Below are 22,659 nucleotides of genomic sequence, written 5' to 3'. Positions count from 1 at the left end.
AATATAAATTTGAAATGTTATTTAAGGACTCGTGGGATTATACATTTGGAAAGCAAATTATCAAATTTATAATTTTCAAAAAAAAAAGAAAATAATAAATAAAGCTACTCAGTTGATTTTGACGTTCCATATACTCATCAACTTTCAAGAAAATTCTCCCCTCATCCATTCCCCACCTCTACAACCATACAATCCAACTCTCTTTTCAATCTGTACCTAATATATATATATATATACCTTTATAATAATATTATTCCTTCTACAATTTAATCAATTTTTATTTTCCATAATCTCCTATGATTTAATACAATTGAAATTGAGGAAAGAATTAATTCCCATATTTTTTTTCTATGATATAATTTTGACAAAGTTGATTATTTTTCGTACAACAACAAACCCTGGGTGATGGTTTAATTAAAATGATGGATTTGGTAATAAATATAATAATGAGTGGAAAATTAGAGCAATCCAGCTCGTGCACAACGAAGCCTAGTTAAGGGGGCAACATGATTAAGTATTTTTAGAGATTTTTTTCTTTCTTTCTTTCTTTCTTTCTTTTTATAGTTAAGAGTCTTTATAATTACAATCTTTTTAGGTTATGAATAATGATAATTATCCGAAGCAGCTGTAACACAACAACATCATTATGGCTGCTTTGCAATAATTAATGATGCATGTTTTGTTTGACTAATTGATTTAGTGTTTAAGAAAAGAAAAAAACACGAAAGTTAAATTAAGAAGATGATGAGTTTCCACTCTTTATGCTAAATCTTTTTGACTAATCAAACTCATTTCCACCCTAACTTTTTTTTTTCTCTCTTTAATTTATTCTCTCTCTTTTGGATCTATCTATTTTTCTTTTCTTTCTGTCTCTCGCATCAAATCCCATGGCTTCCTTTTTCTTTTTTTTTTTTTTCTCATAAACACCTTTTTTTAATATTTGGGATTCTTTGAATTTAGAAAAGCATGTCAACAAAGTGAATCTTCACATAAATCCAAAAAAAAAAAAAAAAGAAGAAGAAGAAGAAGAAGAAGAGAAAGAAATGGAAAAAAAGTTTCAAAACCTCTCTTCTATGACTATTTTCTTCGTTTTCTGTTCTAGGGTTGATATTGAAGAGACATTGGATCCAAGAATATTTTATTTTATTTTTTATTCTAACTAATTTGATGTGATTTGTTTTATTAAAGAAACAATAAATGTCAATGTGGGATGCAGTTTTTTTTTTAAAAAAAAAAAAAATCTAAATCATATAGTATTTTTTCTGTATTTCAATATAAACCTTTAGAAAACCAAATTTTTTATAATATAGATAAATTATGAAGTGAGGAATCAAACATTCAGTCCATATATAGTACTGAAAGTTATTATTTTAAATGTGAGATTGATGAAATATATAGATATTTTGGTTGTTGGAAAAAGAGAAAAAAAAAAATCATCTGCTTTGAGTACTGTTTCATACCCCACCCCTAACACTTTGGTAGACAGGAGAAAAGAAAAAACTAAAACTAAAATATATAAGATACATTTTTCTAAAATAAAACATTTAAAATTAAATAAAGAACAAAATAAAAATTTGAAGCCAATAAACATATTTCTAGAGAAGAAAATTCTGAATTTCTTTTTTAGTTTCTATGTTCTAATTAACGATGAAATGGTTGGCTAGGAGTTTCATGATTTATTTTTAATGTACAAAAAATAATTTTAAAAAGCTTGATTTAAAAAATCAATCATCACAAAAAAAAAAAGTTTAATTTCAAGATAAATTATGAAAGTATTTTCGAACTTTATAGTTCTTTTTTAACCTTTACAAATGATTCAGTAGTAAAAATATTGTTAAAGTGTTTGGACGAAAAGTAAGTTGTTTTAAACATAATCTAGAAAAACATTCATTTAGTTTTTTAATCCGACATCTTAAAAAGACTTATACTCTCCAAAATTAGTTTCGTAACATTTATGAAATGTGGGTAAGAAGTGCGATAAAGTTTGGAAATATTTTATTACAGTAGAGAAATAAGGGTATTATAGTTTAGGTTAATTAGGTAAAAATGAGAAAGCTAGATTAGTATTAAACTAGGTTTTGAATTTTGGGTACCATCATCATCTTCTTTATTTGTATTATTTTATAAGGGAAAGAGTAAAAATGAAAGGCATAGATAGACAGCCCATTGTTGCTATCAGTTAAACCCTAAGCCACCCAAGAAAATTTGTTTCTAACTTGTCAATTTTCCCGGATTTGCGCCAACATTTTCTTGCCCACCAATCATTCTTTAACAATATTTTTCAGATTTCATTCTTACACGTGTATACACATCGCATTTAATAATAATACCAATAACTATAGTTTTATTATTATTATCATCACAATTTTATTACACAAACACATCCACACCAAGACATGGGTTAGCTTTTGCTAAAAGGGATCTGCTAATTAATTAGTAAGTGGGATTTGAGCCGAAAGAAAATTAAAGCACCAAAGTTTACTCTAAATCAGACAAATTAAATCAATAACTAATTAGCACTAAGAAGAAATAATCTTTAAAAAAAAAAAAAAAAAAAAAAAAAAAAAAAACAATTGTGTATAAAAGGACACAAGTGGAAGAGATGGGGAATGTTTTGCATTCTTTCTCTCGTTGCCTTTTGGGAAAGCAAATTATTGTAATAAAGGAAGAGGATTGTAATCATGATGTAATGCAAAAAGATTATTGAGCAAAGGCAAAGGCAAAGGCAAAGGCAAAGCCCAACTCTTTTCTTTTACATTATTATTGGCCAAATATTTTTGTACTTAGAATAGAGAGTATATAGTGATGAGTGATTGGCCAATTGTTTATTGTTATTTTTTTTTTATTTTAATCATCCACTTTAAATTTCACTAACATCAAATCATTGAGAATTTAATCATTACTTCCCCATTTTTTCTTTTCTTTTCTTTTCTTTTCTTTTCTTTTTTTTTTTCTTTCATTACCACAAAATTCTTTCAATTTCTTTTTCCTTTTGCTTTCATTGGCAAAATAAGAGGAGCCAAGAGGTTTGGTTTGAAAAAAAGATGGATTACAGACACAGAAATTGGACCCTACTGATTCCTATTCTTTACCCCACTTTCTCCCACTGACAAACTTAGAAAAAAAAAAAGGGATTGTAATCAAAATTCTATCTTCTCAAAACCCATCCCTTTGGTTCTTTTTTTTCTTTTCTTGCCCCCTAGACATCATCATAAGTTTTTCCTCGCTTTCTTTCTTTTCATTTCACCTTCATGCAAAAACCAAAATTTAAAAGAAACTAAAATGCAAAGTTAATCAAGGGGGAAAGAAAAAGGGTTTTGTTTTTCTCAAGTGTCATTCCATGTTGCAAAAACAGGCAAATGTGCCATGGAAATGGCTGCTGCTGTTGGCCTCAGCTGCTGTGGGGAAGGATACCAAGACCCGACTCCAACTCCATTTGTTGCACCGATTAGCTTTGATGCCATTATGGGTGGCGCCTTTCCAAACGTCATTGACACATTTGTCTTGTCAGGACTACCTTCTCTCGAGCTACTCAAACTCGTCACCAACGATGACGAATTCGAAAAATGCGTCACTTGTTTGCTCACATCATCTTCAATCCCATGAGTATTAGCGCTTAACGATTCAATCCCGATCAAATCCTGCAATGCCATCGAAAACGACGCATTTCGATAACTGCCCGACATAGCCATCGACTTGCTGTGATGATTATCCAAAGAGTCAGCAACACAAGCAGCGGCAGCTGCCTGTTGTTGGTGGTGTGATGGGTTTTGATACAATGCCATTTTCCAATCATTAGCATTACCATTTGCGGTGTTGTCGGGATTTATTTCCATCCCAATCCCAATCCCACCATTGTTATTTGACACAACGGAGGAGTCGTAGGGAACAATTGACGAATCGTTGCTTGGTTCGACATCCTTGTTCCTTCTAGCCAGCTCGCCTGCCAGTAGAGTATTACTAGCCATGATTTTCTCGACATCATATCTGGAAATGTCAAAGTTGGTGACAGCATTTACACCGCGGAATTTGATTGCTGCTATGTCATAAGCCTCAGCCGCTTCCTCTTGCGTGCCTGACAATAATTTTACATTTAATGACACCACTACTTTAATTTCAAAATCTTGCATTCATTCACACACATACATACAAAGATTTTGGAATTTAGAGACTTTCTGTTCCGACAACACATTAATTCCTATACAAAAATTTAATCACTCATGAAGCAATTTATGTCTCAATAAAAATTAAAAAAAAAAAAACTCACTAAATGTCCCAAGATAAAGATCTTTGTTTCCAGCAACTCTACCGATTCTTGCTTGCCATCTTCCATGTTGATGATGTCTGTTTAAGAAACAATTAATCACATTAACTGACAAATTAATGAATGATTAAGCTTTATGATTAAGAGAAAAGGACCTTGTGACACCACGGAAAACTGAAGCCCCCCTTGAAAAGCCACTGCTTTTCCTGCAAAAAAGAAAACCCAAAGGAATATACGATTACGAACAAAATCAGAAACAGATAGGGAAAAGAAAAGAAAAAAAGTAAAAGGGGATCATGAGATGATGATGATGATGATGATGCTGATGAATAAAAAAAAAACCAAACTTGAAATTTTACCTTCTCAAGTGGGCAACATATTCTTGGCGGCTCATATTCTTCATTTCTTCTAGTTCAGTCTGATAATTATCCAACTGCCAAACAAAAAAAAAAAAAAAAAAAAGAATTAATTAATCATATTAAAGATTTATTCTTTTTAATCACTATGAAGAAAAATTATGATAGGACCTTACCGGAAAGTTAATATGAGTAGAGGGTCCCCAATACTTGAGGGCGGCAAGATCGTAAGCTCTTGCAGCCTTTTCTTCCATATCATATCCTCCTTCAAATTTAAATAATTAAGTTCAAGTTTTGTGTAAGTTTCAATATGAAATAACATTTTAAATAAACTAAGCTTCATGGAAAATGAAACTTACCAAGATACACTGTAATGACATAGTTGAAATTGAAATGGCATTCCCATCAAGAATGGACCATAACAAGAAAAATAAACGAGTAAGAGAGTGAAACCAAAATGGAAGCTCTTGGAAAAAGAGTATTAAATTTAAAAATTTTAAATGGGTTTTTGTTTTTATTATTACAAACCTTGTCTTCCTTTTCTGGTTTGCCCTTCTTTCTTGCAACTGTTATCCCACAGATGAGCTTCATATCTCCCCGTCCATCTATGTCTACGATATTTGTTTAACAAAATGATTAAAACAACTTGAAATTAATTTATAAATGGTTAAAAAGGGAAAAATAGTAATGAAAAAACCTGGTGACGCCACGATATTGGGAGGTTCTTTGACCAAAAGTATCGATGGATTTACGATGAACGGGTTGTTTCTGGCAGAGTTTTCCGGGGCCTCTTTTTTTAGTTTCCACGGCGGCGCCGTCGCCTCCAGTAGGGGAGATCTGACCGGAAGTCGTGAACGAGCTCGATTGAGAACCTGGACTCATCGACAAACTCAACGACTGTAATTCTCCACAGCTCATTCCGCCAATAGAAGCAGAGCCACCACCATTACTTTCATTCATAAGAGTGCCGCCGCCGCCATCGCCGCCGGAAATGTGGTGCTCGAGAGTATTATGGGTGGCGGAGTAGTGAGAACGAGAAACCCAGTTTCTAAAGCAAGGGATTCCGTCGTCATCAGGAGGAAGAATTTGGGGATCACAAGTTCCAATTCCAATGGAAGAAGGAAGTAACCCAGAATAATATTGATTGGAATTTTGAATTAAAATCTGTTGATTATGTCTAATGGGTCTTTGAAGAAGGTCAAAAGAATGTTCCCTGTCGGATTCAGATTCAGCATTTTGATTAAAATAGCCACCACGATCTCCCATTGTTGCACCACCAAGAAAATCCTCAAGTTTCGGTGAAGAACTCGGCACCATCCCTATCAAAAACAAAAATTTCAGTAAACCCACAAACAAAAAATGATAAACAATATTTATATATAAACCCAAAAAAGGAGAACCTTCAGTTTGAGATCTTGAAAGGGCTTCCATAATACAGAGTGAACCATCGGATTTGAGAGGCATTACAGAGAGGGAAGCAGCAGCAGAGTGATGATGAAGAGAGGAATTATCAGGAATCCCATAAAAGATTTCAGTGTTATTGCTGTTGAAGTGAGGAGATAAGTAAAAAGGATTCGAAGCAGAGTGATGAGAATGGTGTTGATTATATGGATGATCAGAAGAAGAAACCTCCATTTTCATGTGGGGAGAAAGAGAGAATCCTAACCAACTATTATTGTTATTGTTATTATTGTTGTTACTATCCTCATTATCATTCATGGACTTCATTTTCTCTTCCCCTTCTTTCTTTTTTCTTTTCCTAGCTGCAAGAACCCAATTTAATCATTGGGGGACAAAACAAACAACAACAGCTAACTGTATACTTATACTTTTTTTTTTTTCTGCTACCCTTTTAATTAAATTCTAAGTTCTCCTTGTTTCAATAGTAGAGAGGAAAAATGAGAATGAATAGAAGAAGAAGAAGAAGAAGAAGAAGAAGAAGCATAAAAGTTTTTAAAAAAAAATGTGTTGGGGGGGTTTGGAGAAATAAGAAGTAGTTGAAGGACTGAGAGTAAAGAATAGAGAAGGAAGAAGGAAAAGAGGAGAGGAGGGGTGTGTTTTAAAGTTAAACAAAGAGAATGGAATTTGAAGGGAAGGAAGGGCAAAATGAGCAAATGTTGGGTAGCATCCCTGCACTCCATAGGGATCTGTGTATATTTTGAGAAACACCACGTCTTTTACTTTTCCTTTCAACCCCACCCTCCCATTTCTCTATCAAAAACAAAAAATTTCAACCTTTTTTGAATCTATATTTAAATTTTTTATATCTATTCAACAAAACTGTTTTTTGACAGTGTGTTCGTTTCGAATGTAATTTTATTTATTTTTGTGGTTATCTAATATTAGGGAGGACAATTATTTAACATGAAAGAAAAAGCTATTAAACAAGTAATAACCAACACACAAATTTATATGATTTATTAAGAATGTGTTAGATATGTTCATAAGAGGAAAAATTCAAAATATAAACTAAATGATAATATCCCTACATAACTTAAGTTAGCCCGTACTTGATTGTTTAAAGTTATAAGTTATACATTTAACAAAAAGAAACGAGTTGTCTCAAGAGTGTACAACTTTTTAGATTTCTCAATTCTAATGATTCTAATTTGATTGAGTAAACACACAATTACATCACACTTAGGAAAGCGTTTTGAGATTTTTCGAACCTACTTTGTTTTTTTAAACATGATTAGGTTAGCTTTAACACAAAACTCAGTAATATAATAACGATTATGAGTATTACTATGTTACTAAATAATGAGAGACAGAATAGAGAGCAGAGCTAACCAAAAAGAAAGAAAGAAAGTGAGAGAGAGAGAGAGAGTAGAAATTGGATTAGATTTTGAAGGGCAGAACATATCTGGCCACACCCTCCATCCAGTCTCTTCATACATACAGTTTCACAGTACTACACCCACACTCTGCAAAATTTAAACAGACAAAGGATGTTAAATTAATTAATTATATATATATATATATATTTGTTTTTTCCTATTCCTTAAAACACCAAAATTAAATTTGAAAACAAATAAAGCCAAAATGGTGAACCCTGGCCTGTGAGTACTGTAACATGGTCACAGCCTAATCGCCCACCGTTGGTTTGGTTTCTCCGTGAGGGTCCTTTTACTCTTTCTTTTGCGTGTGTGTGTGTGTGTGTGGTGGTCACCCCAAGCTGGCTGACTTTGTTATGCTGTCACCTGCGTCCAATATAATGGAAAAAAAAAAAAAAAAAAAAAAAAAAAAGAGTAATTTTTCTTTTTCTTTTCTTAATTTAATTTAATTGTTTTGGACCCAAATTTCATTTTTCTTTTTTCTCTAAAAAAACATGGACTAAATAATACCCAACATGGAAAAAGACGTAATGTTTTCATCTATTGCCTTTTGACAATTTATTCAACCCCATTGCACCAACCATTTTCGTCTTCTTTATTATAAAAATCTCCACATCATTATTATTATTATTTTTTTTTTATCTTTACTGGTCCAACAACCAAATAGTTGATTATGGGGACTGTAACTCCAACTTTTAACAGTATCTATACAAAATAATTCAACCCACCCTATCAATTTAGTTTACATTCATTTCCTTCAATTTAGTGGATATACTTTATCGTACCAAACCTAACATATCCTGTGTTTATATCCATACAACACAACCATCATTTCAAACCAACAAAACTGATTTTTAATATTCTCAAACATTTAATCACTCTCTTTTTTTCATAAGTTTCTTTTTTAGAAAACTTAAATACCATGCATTTTTAATTAATATATAAGTCTTAACCATTAAAAATTTAATCTATTGTCTTTTTCCCAATATGTAATTAAAATATTTATTCCACGTCAATATATCTGTTGAGAGATAGGGTTCAACATAATATTAAAACACATTTTCTGATGTCTTTTAGAAATATCTGTAAACACCTTAAAATAATAAAGTTATTTTAAATAACAATATTTTTTAAAATATCCACATATATAGTAAATTATTACAATTTTAGCAATAAATCGATAAATTAAGATAAATTAATAGATACATATAATAGTTTATCTTGATCTATTGTTTTCCATTATAATTAGATTATGATATTTTATAAATATCTTAGTTCATTTTTATATATAATAGTTCTTACAAAACGTCTATTTAATTGAGTTACGAAAAGGAATAACGATATTTGTAACTTACTCCAAGGGTTACAACTTACTCCGAGGGTTAAAAAAAACCTCCTATTAATTTGAATAGTTTTTAGGGTTTTCGTTTAAGAATAAAAAGAAATCAAACTATTGACAACAAATTAATAAGAAGCAAAAATTTAATTACATTTTTTCTCACTACCATTTTTTGTGAGATTACTGTAGTTTTTAATATTTCTTTTACTTACCAAAATATATGTTAATATGTCTACCGATATATTTGTAACATTAAAAAATCGACATCGATATTTTAATTATTAATTAAATTAAAAGAGAAAACACATAGTTAGGGAAAGAAAAAAAAAAAAAAAGTCATTCAGTACAGTGGCATTGGCATGTAGTATCTAAATATTCCATAAACATTAAAAGAAGTTAATATTTAGCTGGTTTCACTTTTTGAATGTGTTGAATTAAGTATTGAGATATGCAATAAGAAATCATAGCACAATCGAGTAGGGTTTGTAGTATCAATTCTAATATCGATTTTTTGTTACCTTAAATATGGTTAAAAAGATGAATTTAACCTTTTATTTATTTACTTTTACTATTTGGATTTTGTCTTTGGTTGGATAAGATAAAAGTAAACGTTTCAACCTCATAATTGACAACTTATTCAAAGTTGTGGCTCACAATTTCGATCCTATTTTACATAATTCACACTATAAAATAAAAGTTTTTTTTTTTCTAATAATAATTGTTGCATCGTACCATCAGTATTATCTTGAATGTTTGTGTGTTTCTGAATCCCAAATTAGTATAAAAAGATAGATAGATAAATAAATAAATAAAGATGTACCACAATAAAATTTTAGTTAAAATAAAAATGTTTATTTCACAATTATTTTGATTGAACAAAGGAACCAATATGATAATACATATGTGTGGTATCCATTAGTCAAATTTTACACTGTATTTAACAAGATAATTTGCATAACATATTATTTCCAAGGTATAAAGAGGAAAGGTCAATGTGAGTAATTTTTTGTGCTAAAAGTTTATAAGAATCTGGTGAAAGAACATGATGTGATATGATCATTTATATTCAACCAAATATGCAGACTTACGTGAGCTAAAATTACAAATATAATGTTTCCTTCCAATTTAAAAGTAACGAAACTAAACTAAATAAAACAATGGATAATAATAATAATGGGTGTGTCGGATTCTTGAAGGCAAAATAAAGAAAGAAAGAAAGCATACACACTACACAGGACACTTATTTCGAAATACAAACCCAATAATTGATTCTGTATATACCACCACTTACTTTTTTTTTTTTTTTTTTTTTTTGTTGGGATAAAAGCAAATGCATTTACTTTAAATGGAATATTCATAAATAAAATAGAATTTCCAAAAGCTGTGGTTTCAGGTTCTAAGTTTGATAAATTCCAATCTTACATAGTATTAAAGAAAGAAAAAAAAGTGTTTTTTGGGAATTTGAGATTGTAAGTGCCATTATTTTTGTGAAATAGGATTTTAATATATATAGAGCTGAAAAGAACAGAAACTCCCTTTGCTTTATTGTAAGCAAAATGGGTGTGGGTAGTCAACACCTGCTTGTGAGACAAAAAGAGGAAATTGGGTCCTCCAATATGCTTCAAAGTTGAAATATTCCAAATATGATGAGGAAAAATGGCCCCCAAAACAAACTCTCTTTTTTCCTCTTTTCTTTTATTCCTTTCCTTTTTCATTTAACTCCCTCCCTTCTCCCTATTTTCATCTTAATTATCCTTCCGTTTCCTAACCATTTTGTTTTCTCATTGAGTGTGACGAGCTTCAAAGTCGTCAAAGAGAATGTAGAGGAGACTTAAGAAAACATGTAAAAAAAAAAGTTATATCCTCAAACTTTTTAAATCGACTACTCATACTACAAAAAATGGAAGTAATTAGTAATCTCTATACGGAAGTTTCGACCTTACTTCTTTTTTACATGCTTAGCCAAACTTTGTATCAAAAGTGATAAATATGTATGGAATCTAAGTTCGTTCCAAACAATTTTCTATTTGAAATTTTCTTGTTTCTTTTTCAATTATCTTGTTGTGTGTTTTTATCTATTTTTTTTAGCTTATTTTTAAAAATAGAAAGTGAATATCATAAGTTTGAAAGGTAAGTTTTTTTCAAAATCAAACAGTTATCATATAAATTTCTGCGTTTGAAAGATATGTAAGCTTTATTACTGTTATTATTATTTTTAACTATTTGATAGGAAGGTTTGTCTTCTAAGTTAAAACCCAAATAAAAGACAACAGATATATGGTTTAAATTACATATGTTTATAAAAGCGTAATTAATTTATAAATTATCTATCTTATGGTATAAACCTTCGTGTGTATGCTTCGAAACCGATCATATAAATGTCAAGTAAATAGTTGTTTTGGGTTAAAAGAAACGATAATTAAGCTTAGGGTTTTTCTGGGTTGTTTCATATATTCCTTCCTTTGTTAAATGGTCAAAATCTCTTTTACTTTACTGTCTGCTTTTATGTTGCGAATGATAGGGACAACGTAATAAAATTTTACAGATTTTTCTAGAGCTTTTCTTTCTTTCTTTCTTTCTTTTTTTTTTTTTCACTCTTTTTTATATCCTTCTTTTTTAATAATTAATTTATATACATTAAATTTTCAGTGTTTTTCTGCTGTCCACCAACTCTGTTTAAGGTTCTTTTCTGAGTGGGAATGTTATGTTTTTTTTTCATGCAAATATAACATAATGATGCATGACGTTCTGGTGGGCACATTATTGATTCAATTCAAATCAAAATTATTTGGGTTTTTATTTTTTTTAACCCCTCAAAAGGGAATTGAAAACTGGATCATTTTAATTCAACTACGAGTGAGCTAGATAGGAGGATTTGCAAAATTATCATGCAACTAAGTCAAGCGAGCTTAATTAAAATGAAGTTAGAGTAGCACGTAACGCTATCGAGCAGTCTCACTCGAATAATGACTTTTATTATTGGGTGTTTGGGCATAGAGATTGGTAAAAAGGGTTTGACTACTACTGTCATTTCTCTCTATTTTGATTATTGGCTTTCATTTTCATCAACCTTTTGAGTAAGAAACAAAATGTGACAATAGTTGGTGGGTGCTCTCCCTTCTTTGCTTCCTTTTTCTTTTGCTTCTTTGTCTGCTTTTGATGGTTTTTCAACTTCACACTTATAATTTCTTTCCCTCATTATTTCTTTTCCTTCCATTTCATTTTTCAATTATTATTTCACTCTTATTATTATTATATATATGTGTGTGTATATATATATATATTATCACTCGTTCCAATTTTTAATGTTATTTCTATTTTAACATGTGATTTGAAAAATCTTATCCATTCCATACGATATATAATTAAGTTAAAGTATTGTTTTTATACATATTCGATCTCTTATATTTATTTATATTATAAATAAGTAACATGCTCTCTACATTCCTTGGTCTTTTATATAAACCTTTTTTCTCTATTCCTTTCCATTTTTATTAATATCCATAGAGAGAAAACGATACTTTTTTTTTTTCCTTTTAAATTGGGCCCAGAAATCAGAACACAATTATCATGCGTACAGCAAAATATTTGACATAAATTCAAACTGAAAAAGAGCTGGAAACTTAACATTAATTCAAAATAATTCATGAAAAAAATTGTACTTTTTTTCTTCATTTTAATTAAGTAGGCAGTGAAAAGGATCAGCCTCAAAAATATGTTATTATCATTGCTTTTAAGCTCTTATTAGTCAAAGGCTTAAAGCTTAATAGTTTCTTCTTTTAAAAAATGGAATCGTTTTTGTAGTACAACAAAAAAATAAATATGAAAGTATGTGGAGATTGAAACTTCAGATATCAAAAGTAGAAGTACACTTTAGGTTGAGATGTGTGTCATCTTATTTAATATTGAGAGATGAATGTTAAATTGAAATCAAGAATGTGATTCAAGCCGTCTAAGAGTTTTATTTTCAAAATAGATATGTTATTACAAATCGTATGGATATAATATTAGAAGATCTTAATCGTAATAGATTAAAAAATAACTAAATTTAAGATTTATTGAATATACCGTTGTTATTTTTAGTAGAAAAATCGAAGATTAATATAAAAAGTTTAAATTTTTTTCACTATGCCACATTTCAAATATCTTGTATTTTATAATATATAAAGTAGAAAAATCAAACTTCTAGCAAAATTTACAATACAAGCTTTTATACAAGTTGATTAGATATTAAGCTTATTTTAACTTGATGCCATCTTTATCCATCCTTATAATAATAGCATTAACAATGGTATAACGATAGTGGACCGATGTGATCTTAATAATTTTTTGAATGATTTATATAATGATTACATTAAAGGTTATGTGATAAATTGATATTGATGGGTGCCTCCTTTCCTATCACTCACTCCATTTGATATAAGATATTAATTAATGATTAAATTCAACCTAGGAAGTTATTAGTTTTTAGAAAACCATAACTACTCTTATTAATTAGATTTCAAATTTCCCTTTCTACGAGGGAAAAAGAACAATCAGAATGAGCTATACTATCATCTTTTCCCTTCTCTAACATTTTAAATTAAAAGTGAACAAGTTTTGTATGGAATTTGATTTTTAAAATTAAATAAACATTTTAAACCAGAAGATATAAATTGGATTTTAATAATAGAAAGTCATTAAATATTTAGAAGAAGAAGAAGAAGAAGAAGAAGAAGAAGAAGAAGAAGAAGATATATGTTAAAAGAAAAAATGGGTGGTGTGGTGGATTGTCACTGCGAGCAGAGTTTGTGTTAGGGAGAGAGATGTGATGTGCAAATGAAAGGCAGAAAAAGAGAGAATAACTAAAAGCTAATGAATTTGTATTAATTTTAATGATAGTTGGTTTCTTTATGATAAATAGAGATAAAAGCAAAAGACAAAAAACATCGACCCCTACAATCAGGTTTTCTTCTACCATTTTGACTTTACTTTTATTATATAAAATCTGCGCATTGTCGGAAACTTTGTGCTAATCTCTAATTATTATTTTTTCATTTCATAATTGTATTTAGTAATTGTCCAAAACTTTATGCATAGCCATATTTTTAACCAAAAACATTTTTTTAATTTTATTTTGAGGGATGATTATAAAATATATATATACTTTTCTTTTTTTTAATTTTAATTTTCATCGAAATCCCATAACTATAGATAGATTAACAAATATTTTTATAAAATAAATGTTAGGGAAGGGGTGAGGATTGTTTTCGAAATTTGAAATGCCGACGAAACGGTGAGGCCCAAAAGCCCAACCAAATACATTAATTAATTAATTAGCGGGAAATAAATAATAAAAAAAGTCAAGAGAGAAAAATTAAAAGGAATAAAAATTGCTAATTTCACCCTCTTCTTTTTCAATTTTATTCAATACCGATCTAATACCCAAACTTTTATGGTTTATTGATCATTGTTTCTTTTTTCTTTTTTATATTAATTTTCTAGCATTATTATTTTCTAGTCCCTAACCTTAATCTTTCTTTTAAGACAAAGATTTAATATATACTAAAGTTTATGTCATTGAACTTAATATTTACATTTAAATCCAATAATTAATTTATTTTTAAAATATATATTTCACTTTAAATCACTCGTCAACCTAAAAATTTAAACTTATAAGTTTGTCAAATTTAATATAAAGTCACTCGGGAAAGACAAATTTTATATAATATGTTTAATAGTCTATGTGATAGTTAACTAGAAATATGAAAAAAGACATTAACATTAAATGTGGGAGTAAATAACATTGTGGGAGCTTTAAACATGATTTTGCTAGAACATCTAATTTTATACTGTCTTAAATAATCCACCAATCTGAATGTTTAAGCCGATAAATTAATTAGCCATGGGGAAAAACATGTTTGCAGTGTACACACAAATATGTTATAAAAATTATAGATATATGGAACTAAGATGTTGGGGGTAATGTTAGGAAACCATGTAAATCCAAACTAGATAGCCCATAAGCTTACAAAACTCCAATTGCATGGATTATGGAAAGGTTTAGAAAGTGAGGTAATAGAAGTTAGAAACTCAAAGTTTAGAGCCCCTGAGTTGGGGCAAGCAATAGTAATAGCAAATCATCCCATTCAAGTATGACAGAAAACAATTAATGGAAGGTTGGAAAAAGGGTCACGTGAGAAGATAAAGTGGAACAAAATTCCAAATAAAATATATAATAAAAAAGAAAAGTGTGGTGAAGAAAATCACCGGATGATGGGTACTTAACAGAGAAGGACATCTCGCTGTTACCCTTCTGCCACTCTTTAAATGCCTCTCTCCCCCCTCCCTATTTCTCTCTCTCTCTAATTAATCAATTAATTAACTTTACTTCTTTATATTTTTCTTAATAAATAGAAATATCTATCTATCTATCCTATAATATTTAACATCTTGTAATTGTCACTGTCCTACTCTAGGCTAGCATCCCTCTGAAACCCACCCTTCAATGACATGTCACATTACAAATCCCAAATCTGTCATACATATCTCATAAAATCCCCCATTTCTTCTCTTTTCTGTATTTTTCCTTTCGGGTTAACCTTCAATTTTGTATCTAAAAGCGTGTTTAGTTTATTCAAACCTTCCCAAATCAACTTTTATATTTACCACATTCTTCACTTAAAAGATATATGAAAGTCTTTGAAATCTTGCTTTCAAAACTATCCTAACAACTTTTTCATGCACCTAATACTATTATTAATATATAGAGACATACGCGTTAAAATCTAAACATGTTCTTTTTGTTTTAGACAAGTCTTCGTATTCACTTGGTTGAAATGTGTTAAACTTGTTATCCATACGTTCCAAACAACATATAGATCCTAAACAAAAATTGTACTGTCATTGAATCTGTAATAAGGATATATTTTCTTCGATGAAGATTGTTTTTTTTTTTTCCTCTTTTCATGTTTAAAGTTAACTCACTAATAGTGAAGTATGTATTAGTGTATAAAGTTGTGGGAAGCTGTATATTGTATTATTTAGGTAAAAGTGTGTGAAAGTTTGTTTTTTAATTAAAAGAGGGATAGCAGAGAGGTTCTGAAACAAAAAGAAATTCAAAGCATACGTCTCTTTCCTACACACAGACCTGGATCATGTATGCTTGTTTTTACTCTTCTTTTTTTTTTTTTTTTTAACTTTTACTTTTGTTTTTCCAACTATTATTATTATTATTATTATTCTCATCACTCACTATATAATTATATTTTTACGTACAACCCTCAAACAGTATAATATATAAAATAAAAAGAAAGATCCCATCTTTATCCATTTTCATTGCTTTTAAATGGAAGATAGCCATGAAGAAAACCTTGCTTTTTATGGAAGGTAATTTAAGGACTCTTCTTTTTCTTAAAAAACTAAAACAAATATATAAAAATTTATTACGAGAAAACATTTGGTTTTATTTCAAACCTAGTTAATCAAGAATACATCAGCAATTCGCTGTCATTTTAAATATCGCGAGATGTTTCTTCCTTCCAACGTGAAACCATCCACATGTGAACCAAGTTGATACCATGAGATTATATCCCAATTAGTAACGTGAGAGAAGTAAGTCATCTATATTTTCAACACATGTTTGGTTAACAATATAACAAGCTAATCAGTAATTTATGCATCTTTTAAATATCAGCTTAAACCCTCTAACAATCATATTTATCAACAATAACAACATAATGTTGTGTACTTTGAACATAGCTCTCATGTCATTCAGAAGGTCCCACTTATGCATTGCAATAGATTTTCTTCCTGGGGAGGCAATGGAATTATATATATTATGTAAGGAAAAAATGCGGAGCAGTAAATGAGAGTTAGGAGGCAAAGAATAAGGAAAAGATTTGACCAAATTAAGGAATTAGGGGTTTGTTGTTTTGTTGGTATTTGGTGGGTGATATTGGTTTGGTGAGTGAGGGAGAAACCCAAGAAGTGATTATTTTGAGAAACTTGGTACTATCATTAATAAATAATACATAAATTGTTGGTATAATTTGTGAAAGTGAAAATGAATAGAAGAATCTGAAGCAAGATTTTAGTGATGTATTTTGATTGTGTGTGGGTGAGGTGCAGAGGATATAAGGGTGTGGAGGACCACAAAAAGAGAGAGAGAGAGAGAGAGAGAGAGAGAGAGAGAGAGAGAGAGAGAGAGATTGAGTGTAATATGTGAATATATAAATAATTACGTGATCATACCCACATGATGCTTCCTTCTTCATGATCTTCCTTCTTGATGATGATGATAATGATGCAATGGTCAACGGTGATTGGAAATTGTTCTTTTTTTTTTTTTTTTTTTAAATGAAGAAAGGGTAAAAGGGAGATTTTGGGGGGAAGGGAGGGGAAGGGAAGGGAAGGAGAGGAGAGGAGAGGGAGAGGATGGGACAGGGTTTAGGGCAATGGGAAAACACAGATGAAATTAATGAGTCTGAGGCTGCGGCTGTGGCTGCGGCTACAGACAGCTTAAACGGAACCAGTCTCTCTTCTATCTTTTCCAATCAATCCCTTTTCCTTTTTCTTTTTCTTTTTCTTTTTCTTTTTCTTTTTCTTTTTCTTTTTCTTTAAAACAAAAATACAAACATCATTTCATTTCAAATAGCAACAATCCAATCTCTCCATACATAAACTGAAGCTTATTATAATTGTGTTTTTTTCACCTTCCCTTTTTTTTTTTTTTTTTTTTTTTTTTTTTCCTTTTTTGGTTTATATATTTTCTGTACTATGGTTTTGTCTATTTCACGCCTTATAACCAAACCAAACATCTACATAGCATATATATATGTTTTTATTATGGAAACGCAATCTCTATGCATTCATGCGAGGGTTATATGTGTGGTTAATTTCATAGTATACCTGGCCAAACATGTATGGTGTATACAACAGTTAATTAAAAAGAATGAATTCAAATTTAACATTGCTGAATGATTTATGATCATTAAAAGCTAAACGTATCATTAAATGTTGTCATTGAAACAGAGTAATGGAAGTTGGTATTAATGGATCTAAACATGAACGGTAAGTATACAACTAATGCTGCGAAGTATTTAATGAAATAATTAGTAATGTGATGTTAACGACCATCTATTAATATTCATTTTCATCCCTTCACTTTAACAGGCTCGATTCTACCCTTTTTGAATTGAACTACATAAAAGATCCTTACTTGGTGTAGTATCGAGACTATCACACTTTAACACTTGAATAAATTAGAAACAATTGCAAAGGTAACAATTAGGTTCACAGACCAACGACATTTCAGTGTATTGGCAATGATATACCTTACGAAGGACCCTCAAAAACGCTTACCGGCCCAACAAAAGACGTTAACTACGAAAATGAGCCCTAAAAACGCGTATCGGCCCATACAACGTGAACGGCCCAACTTCGAGAAAAGACTTGGGCCCAATTTCTTGAGAAACAACCGAGAGGGGTTGATATAATTATGTATCAGCATGTTATGCCATTGATCGACTTAAAACAATACAGATTGATTAATTATAATCTATTAAGCAACTATCAATTAGTTGAGGATAAATCAGTAGTCACCATCAATTCATCATAATCTAAAAGCAAATCCCAATGATAGTTATTCAAATAAGCGGCCCATATCCATTTAATCAATTAAGAGGTGTGAATTCATAGTTGAGAGAAAATTTAAAAAAAAAAAAAAAATCCAATATTTCGGAGCTTGTCACGTGGTTAAGAAAATTAAAAGATGAAATTAATCTCGACCTAACAATTGTCACTAACATTTTGTGGTCATGCCATATGAAAGCTAATAAGAGGAGGTGATGAAGATATTTGTCACAATCTAAAACCCAAACAAGGAGTTGTCTTGTCACAATAACATTACATTGAGAAAGATTGGCCAATCATCTTAAAATTTACAAGTCACTCTCACAGGTGATCCAAAATAATATTCACCAGTAGTCCAACAAAAGGCTTGGTCCAGAAAAAAGTTTTCCACTGCTATATCTTCAAAGTTTCTTGGCTATTTTCTTCTTCATTCTAGGACTCTTACCAGTTAGTTTATAAGGTCCCTTTAAATCACAAACTATGATACAGGCAAATGGGGGATGTTTGTCCATCATCACCATCTTCTCACCAATGATGTCAACAACTGCACCAGATAATTTCTCTGTTAGGATTAAGTAAACCAAAAGCAGGAACAAAGTACTAAATGCAAACAAGTCAAATGGGAACGCACACAGCAGAAGATAATGAAAACGACGCAGCCATGTTCTTGTCAAGATGCAGAGAAGAGTTTTCGGACATTCAACTGTAACCTAAGCTAATGAAAAATTTATCGACAAGCATTTCAACGGTGATGGTCCAACTTGTCGCATCGCATGAGATCAGTTAGTAGGATAGGAAGTTCAAGATAGAAATAACCAGTTTTCAAAGAAACATGCATGGTAAGGAATGGCATAAATAGAATTGCAAAATTTGGATATCGATTGTGAAAAAGCTTCCACACCTCAAATAGTTCAAATGGGTTGCCACGGCGATATACATCATTCTTCTTGCCGTTACTGACTGGAAAAACTTTATACAGAATTGCTCTCCATCCAATGAGCAAAACAGCCGTGCTTCCCATCGTTACTCCTATGAAAGTATAAGGCGGAAGACGGCCGGATGTTGCAGCCCGAACAAGTAGGCCTAGCTGCAGTAGGCATACAAAGAAAATATTTATATTTCCAGCTGTGATAAGCTCATCTATAATTCCAGACTTTGGGATTTATATGACGACCAGGGAATAAGCATCATGAAAGCATTATCTATCATAAGTTAAGATCCATATCCATAAGAGCAATCCAAGATCAAATCATCAAATGAACATTAAAAAAACAATAAAACATGAATTTGTTTGTCACTGGTCTTAGAATAAATGTATAATGGTACTTAAATCTGAACAATCCAACTCTAGCCTTTGTTAAAATGGAGGAACCCATTGTTTTCAGCAGACGAACCTTTCGTCCAAGGATTAGAGACTGTCTCTTGTTTGGAAGTGTGCTACTTTAACCAGAAGTTCTTCAATCACAAGTATTTTAGAAATATGTGTACAATGATAAACTATACTGATGGTCCTTCTACATATTTTTTTAAGTGCCTTTTCCAGTGTGTAAAAACACTTTACAAATACTCGATCACAAAACATCTTGAAGCGATTCTAGTTTTTCCAAAGCACTTTATAATGGACTAAAAAACACTCCACGTGTTTTTTTTTTCTAACAAAGAACCTCAAAGTACTTCTAAACTTTTTCCAAAGCAGTAAAAATAACCAAGTACTAAACATGAAAATTCTGGAAGGAATGTGGTTTGAAGTAATTGGCAAAGCCAAAAAGTTCTAGCCTTTATTGATGAAGCTTGGCTTTTCCAAATTCCAACAAGAATTCTACCAAAACCAGTTCACCTTTCGAATTCAGAACAAACAAAAAGGCTAATGAACTTACTGGAATTCCCAAAGCCCATGATTTAGAAGCGGCAATAACAGCTTTGGAATAGCCATTTATACCACGACCATCGTCTCCATAACCTCCGAGAAAGTAAGCACTTAGAAACCAACCTACAATAATCCGGAATCAATGAATTGTAGAGGAAAAAGAAAATACCAAAGCCTCAACTTCAAACTATGGAATAGAAACAAGCATACCAGCAATAAAAGGGTCAGCCGTGCGCAATGTCTCGAAATCAAAAACAGGTAATCCATGGCTGAATCTTCCAATTGAGGAGAACAAAAGCAAGGCCAATACATCTCCACCAGCGAGGAGAGCTACGCGGCTGAAGAAAACAAATACAATAAGCAAAATTCACAATAAATTTATAAAAAACGAAGGAATCGTGAGAATTACCCCCATTTGCTCAAACGAGAAGACGTATTGGGCTTATCGAACTGAATTACACCTTCCAAAGGAACATTCTCATCGCCGACGAAGACAGTTTGGTCAGTGGGGAAAGGAGGCGGAGTAGGAGAGTTGGAGAGAGCCTGTTTGGTGGAATCGACGGTTCCTTCGGCTTTGGAAAGAGTGATATTAAGGGGTTTGGTAGGATTTCTTCTTGGAATAAATTTAGAGCGTCGAAAAGGATTAGGGTTAGAGAATTTGAGAGAGGGAATTGTGGAGAGTGAGAACCTTCTCGCCGGTAGAACTCCGGCCGGAGCTTGGGTCAGAGGCAACATTTCTGCTTTGCCGCGCTCACCACCCTCTCCACTACTTCTGTTATCCTTAGACCACAAATATTGACAAAGTGATTTTGGAAATGAACTCTATATTCTATTTCTATTTCTATTTCTATTTCATCGACACAACCTCTTAACTTTTTTCATATACAACTAATTATTTTCTTAATTGGTTTTGGTTTTCTTTTGCATTTTAGAAAGAGAATAAGAAAAATTACATGAATAAATCTTACCTATGAAAAAATTAAATATGTAGTTGGAGAATCGAACTTCTAACTTCGAAGTTGATGATACAAACATTATATTATGCTTATTTTGACAATTTTGTTCGTCTTTTTTTCAAATACCGTTCTTGACGTTATAGGTTTAACTTTTAAAATGATAACCTTTTGAATGTTAGATGACAATTGTGACTTGAAATGGTATAGCAAGTAACACCAAATATTAAGTTTTAGGTTACTTTCACAATGTTGTAAGACCTAATTATGAACTTACCTCTCACGGGATTTTTGTTCTAATAATATTTTCGAAAGATTAATGAGAGGTAAAGGAAAGATATTAGAACTTTTAAACTGAAGAGAACTCGTTAAATTGAAGTAACACTAAAGTGGATGTTGTGGATTGGGATGAAGAGCTGATATTTTTATTCTTTGATTCCAGAGAAAATTATTCTTATGTTTCCAAATGACAAGGAAAATAAATTAAAAATACGAACTTTGCAAGCTCTGTATGTCTACAAAATTTTCTTTCTTTTTGCTTTGTAAGAAGATTTCAAAGAAGTTTGTTTAAAAAATACAGTAAGCTTTCGTCAAATTTTGCAAGTTTAAAAACCTTCAAATGGAAAGGAAGGAACAGTGTCGCTATACTTCATCTTCTTCACTTTCCCTCCCTTCGAACCCTCCATTTAGAGGCTAATGAAAATATACATTTTACCAAACTGACAGTGGTTAGGGTCTCCACACTTCTTTTTACCATTAATTTTGTTTTAAACTGAATTGACAGATTTGTCCGTTTCTAATTGAGTATTGAGTAACATAGAAGGGTGTGATTGCAACCCTTAATAAATCTAAGTTCGTGTTTTGTGTCATTTTTCATCTATATTATCATTTGCATTGGACATCAAAACGAATTAAAGATATGATTACGTTAAAATATGATGAAAATCATTTACAGGAATGTTAAAATGAAAAAGAAAATAAAAAATAAAGATTGATGTATTCATATGCACAATAAAAACAAAATATGCCCATGTTTCGTTTTCTTTTGTGTTTAATTAGATAGCTTACATGTTTTTAGTGCTCTAACAAATAAATGCGACCTTTTTATATTGTATTGGGTTTTTTTTTTTAATAGAAAAAGTCCTTCGTCCCTCGACCCCATGCTTCGTTTGTTCAAACCATGAACTGAAGATCTGAAGAAAAAAAAATGAGACAAACAAATCTGTTTCACGTAAATTACTTTTACTGAATTTCACAGCTTGTGAGTCATAATCTCTTTTCACACTTCTGTGGAGGTTTAGTTGTGTGCCCCCCATTAGAATTCTGCTACTAAAGGATGATGATTTTACAAAGCGTTCCAGTGATAAGAGATTAGGATGAAAAATAGATTGAAAACCTCAAGAGTGGGTGAAAAAAGAAAAGAGCGCCAAAAAG

At 31.0% G+C, this 22,659-nt stretch overlaps 2 protein-coding genes across 2 annotated transcripts; both read right to left on the bottom strand.

Moving 5' to 3' along the window:
- Window positions 1–2,884: 2,884 nt before the first annotated feature.
- Window positions 2,885–6,661, bottom strand: LOC103487813 (AP2-like ethylene-responsive transcription factor ANT). The gene is made up of 9 exons (XM_008446299.3): window positions 6,021–6,661; window positions 5,318–5,939; window positions 5,149–5,231; window positions 4,980–4,988; window positions 4,797–4,885; window positions 4,624–4,697; window positions 4,420–4,470; window positions 4,268–4,344; window positions 2,885–4,075 (listed from the first exon to the last, which is right to left on the bottom strand). The coding sequence occupies exons 1-9, from the start codon at window positions 6,346–6,348 to the stop codon at window positions 3,327–3,329; spliced, it is 2,082 nt and encodes a 693-aa protein (XP_008444521.3). The 5' UTR covers window positions 6,349–6,661; the 3' UTR covers window positions 2,885–3,326.
- An 11,957-nt stretch (window positions 6,662–18,618) lies between these two features.
- LOC103487814 (uncharacterized) lies at window positions 18,619–21,161 on the bottom strand. The gene is made up of 5 exons (XM_008446300.3): window positions 20,682–21,161; window positions 20,483–20,610; window positions 20,283–20,395; window positions 19,307–19,492; window positions 18,619–18,949 (listed from the first exon to the last, which is right to left on the bottom strand). The coding sequence occupies exons 1-5, from the start codon at window positions 21,005–21,007 to the stop codon at window positions 18,920–18,922; spliced, it is 783 nt and encodes a 260-aa protein (XP_008444522.1). The 5' UTR covers window positions 21,008–21,161; the 3' UTR covers window positions 18,619–18,919.
- Window positions 21,162–22,659: the final 1,498 nt, after the last annotated feature.

Source organism: Cucumis melo, chromosome 3, assembly GCF_025177605.1.
Source record: "Cucumis melo cultivar AY chromosome 3, USDA_Cmelo_AY_1.0, whole genome shotgun sequence".
NCBI lineage: Eukaryota > Viridiplantae > Streptophyta > Magnoliopsida > Cucurbitales > Cucurbitaceae > Cucumis > Cucumis melo.
Note: the sequence above shows the minus strand (reverse complement) of the source record. Positions and strands in the feature narration are given on the sequence as shown.

Bases quoted from the DNA above. Each gene is read 5' to 3' on its own strand.
- LOC103487813 (XM_008446299.3), bottom strand. From the start codon at position 6,348: ATGAAGTCCATGAATGATAATGAGGATAGTAACAACAATAATAACAAT. The intron at 5,940-6,020 runs GTTCTCCTTTTT...TGTTTTTGATAG, and splicing joins TTCAAGATCTCAAACTGAAG to GGATGGTGCCGAGTTCTTCA. The intron at 4,076-4,267 runs GTGAGTTTTTTT...AATTATTGTCAG, and splicing joins TCTTTATCTTGGGACATTTA to GCACGCAAGAGGAAGCGGCT.
- LOC103487814 (XM_008446300.3), bottom strand. From the start codon at position 21,007: ATGTTGCCTCTGACCCAAGCTCCGGCCGGAGTTCTACCGGCGAGAAGG. The intron at 20,396-20,482 runs GTATGCTTGTTT...GGATTATTGTAG, and splicing joins GGCTGACCCTTTTATTGCTG to GTTGGTTTCTAAGTGCTTAC. The intron at 19,493-20,282 runs GTAAGTTCATTA...TGCCTACTGCAG, and splicing joins CATGGGCTTTGGGAATTCCA to CTAGGCCTACTTGTTCGGGC.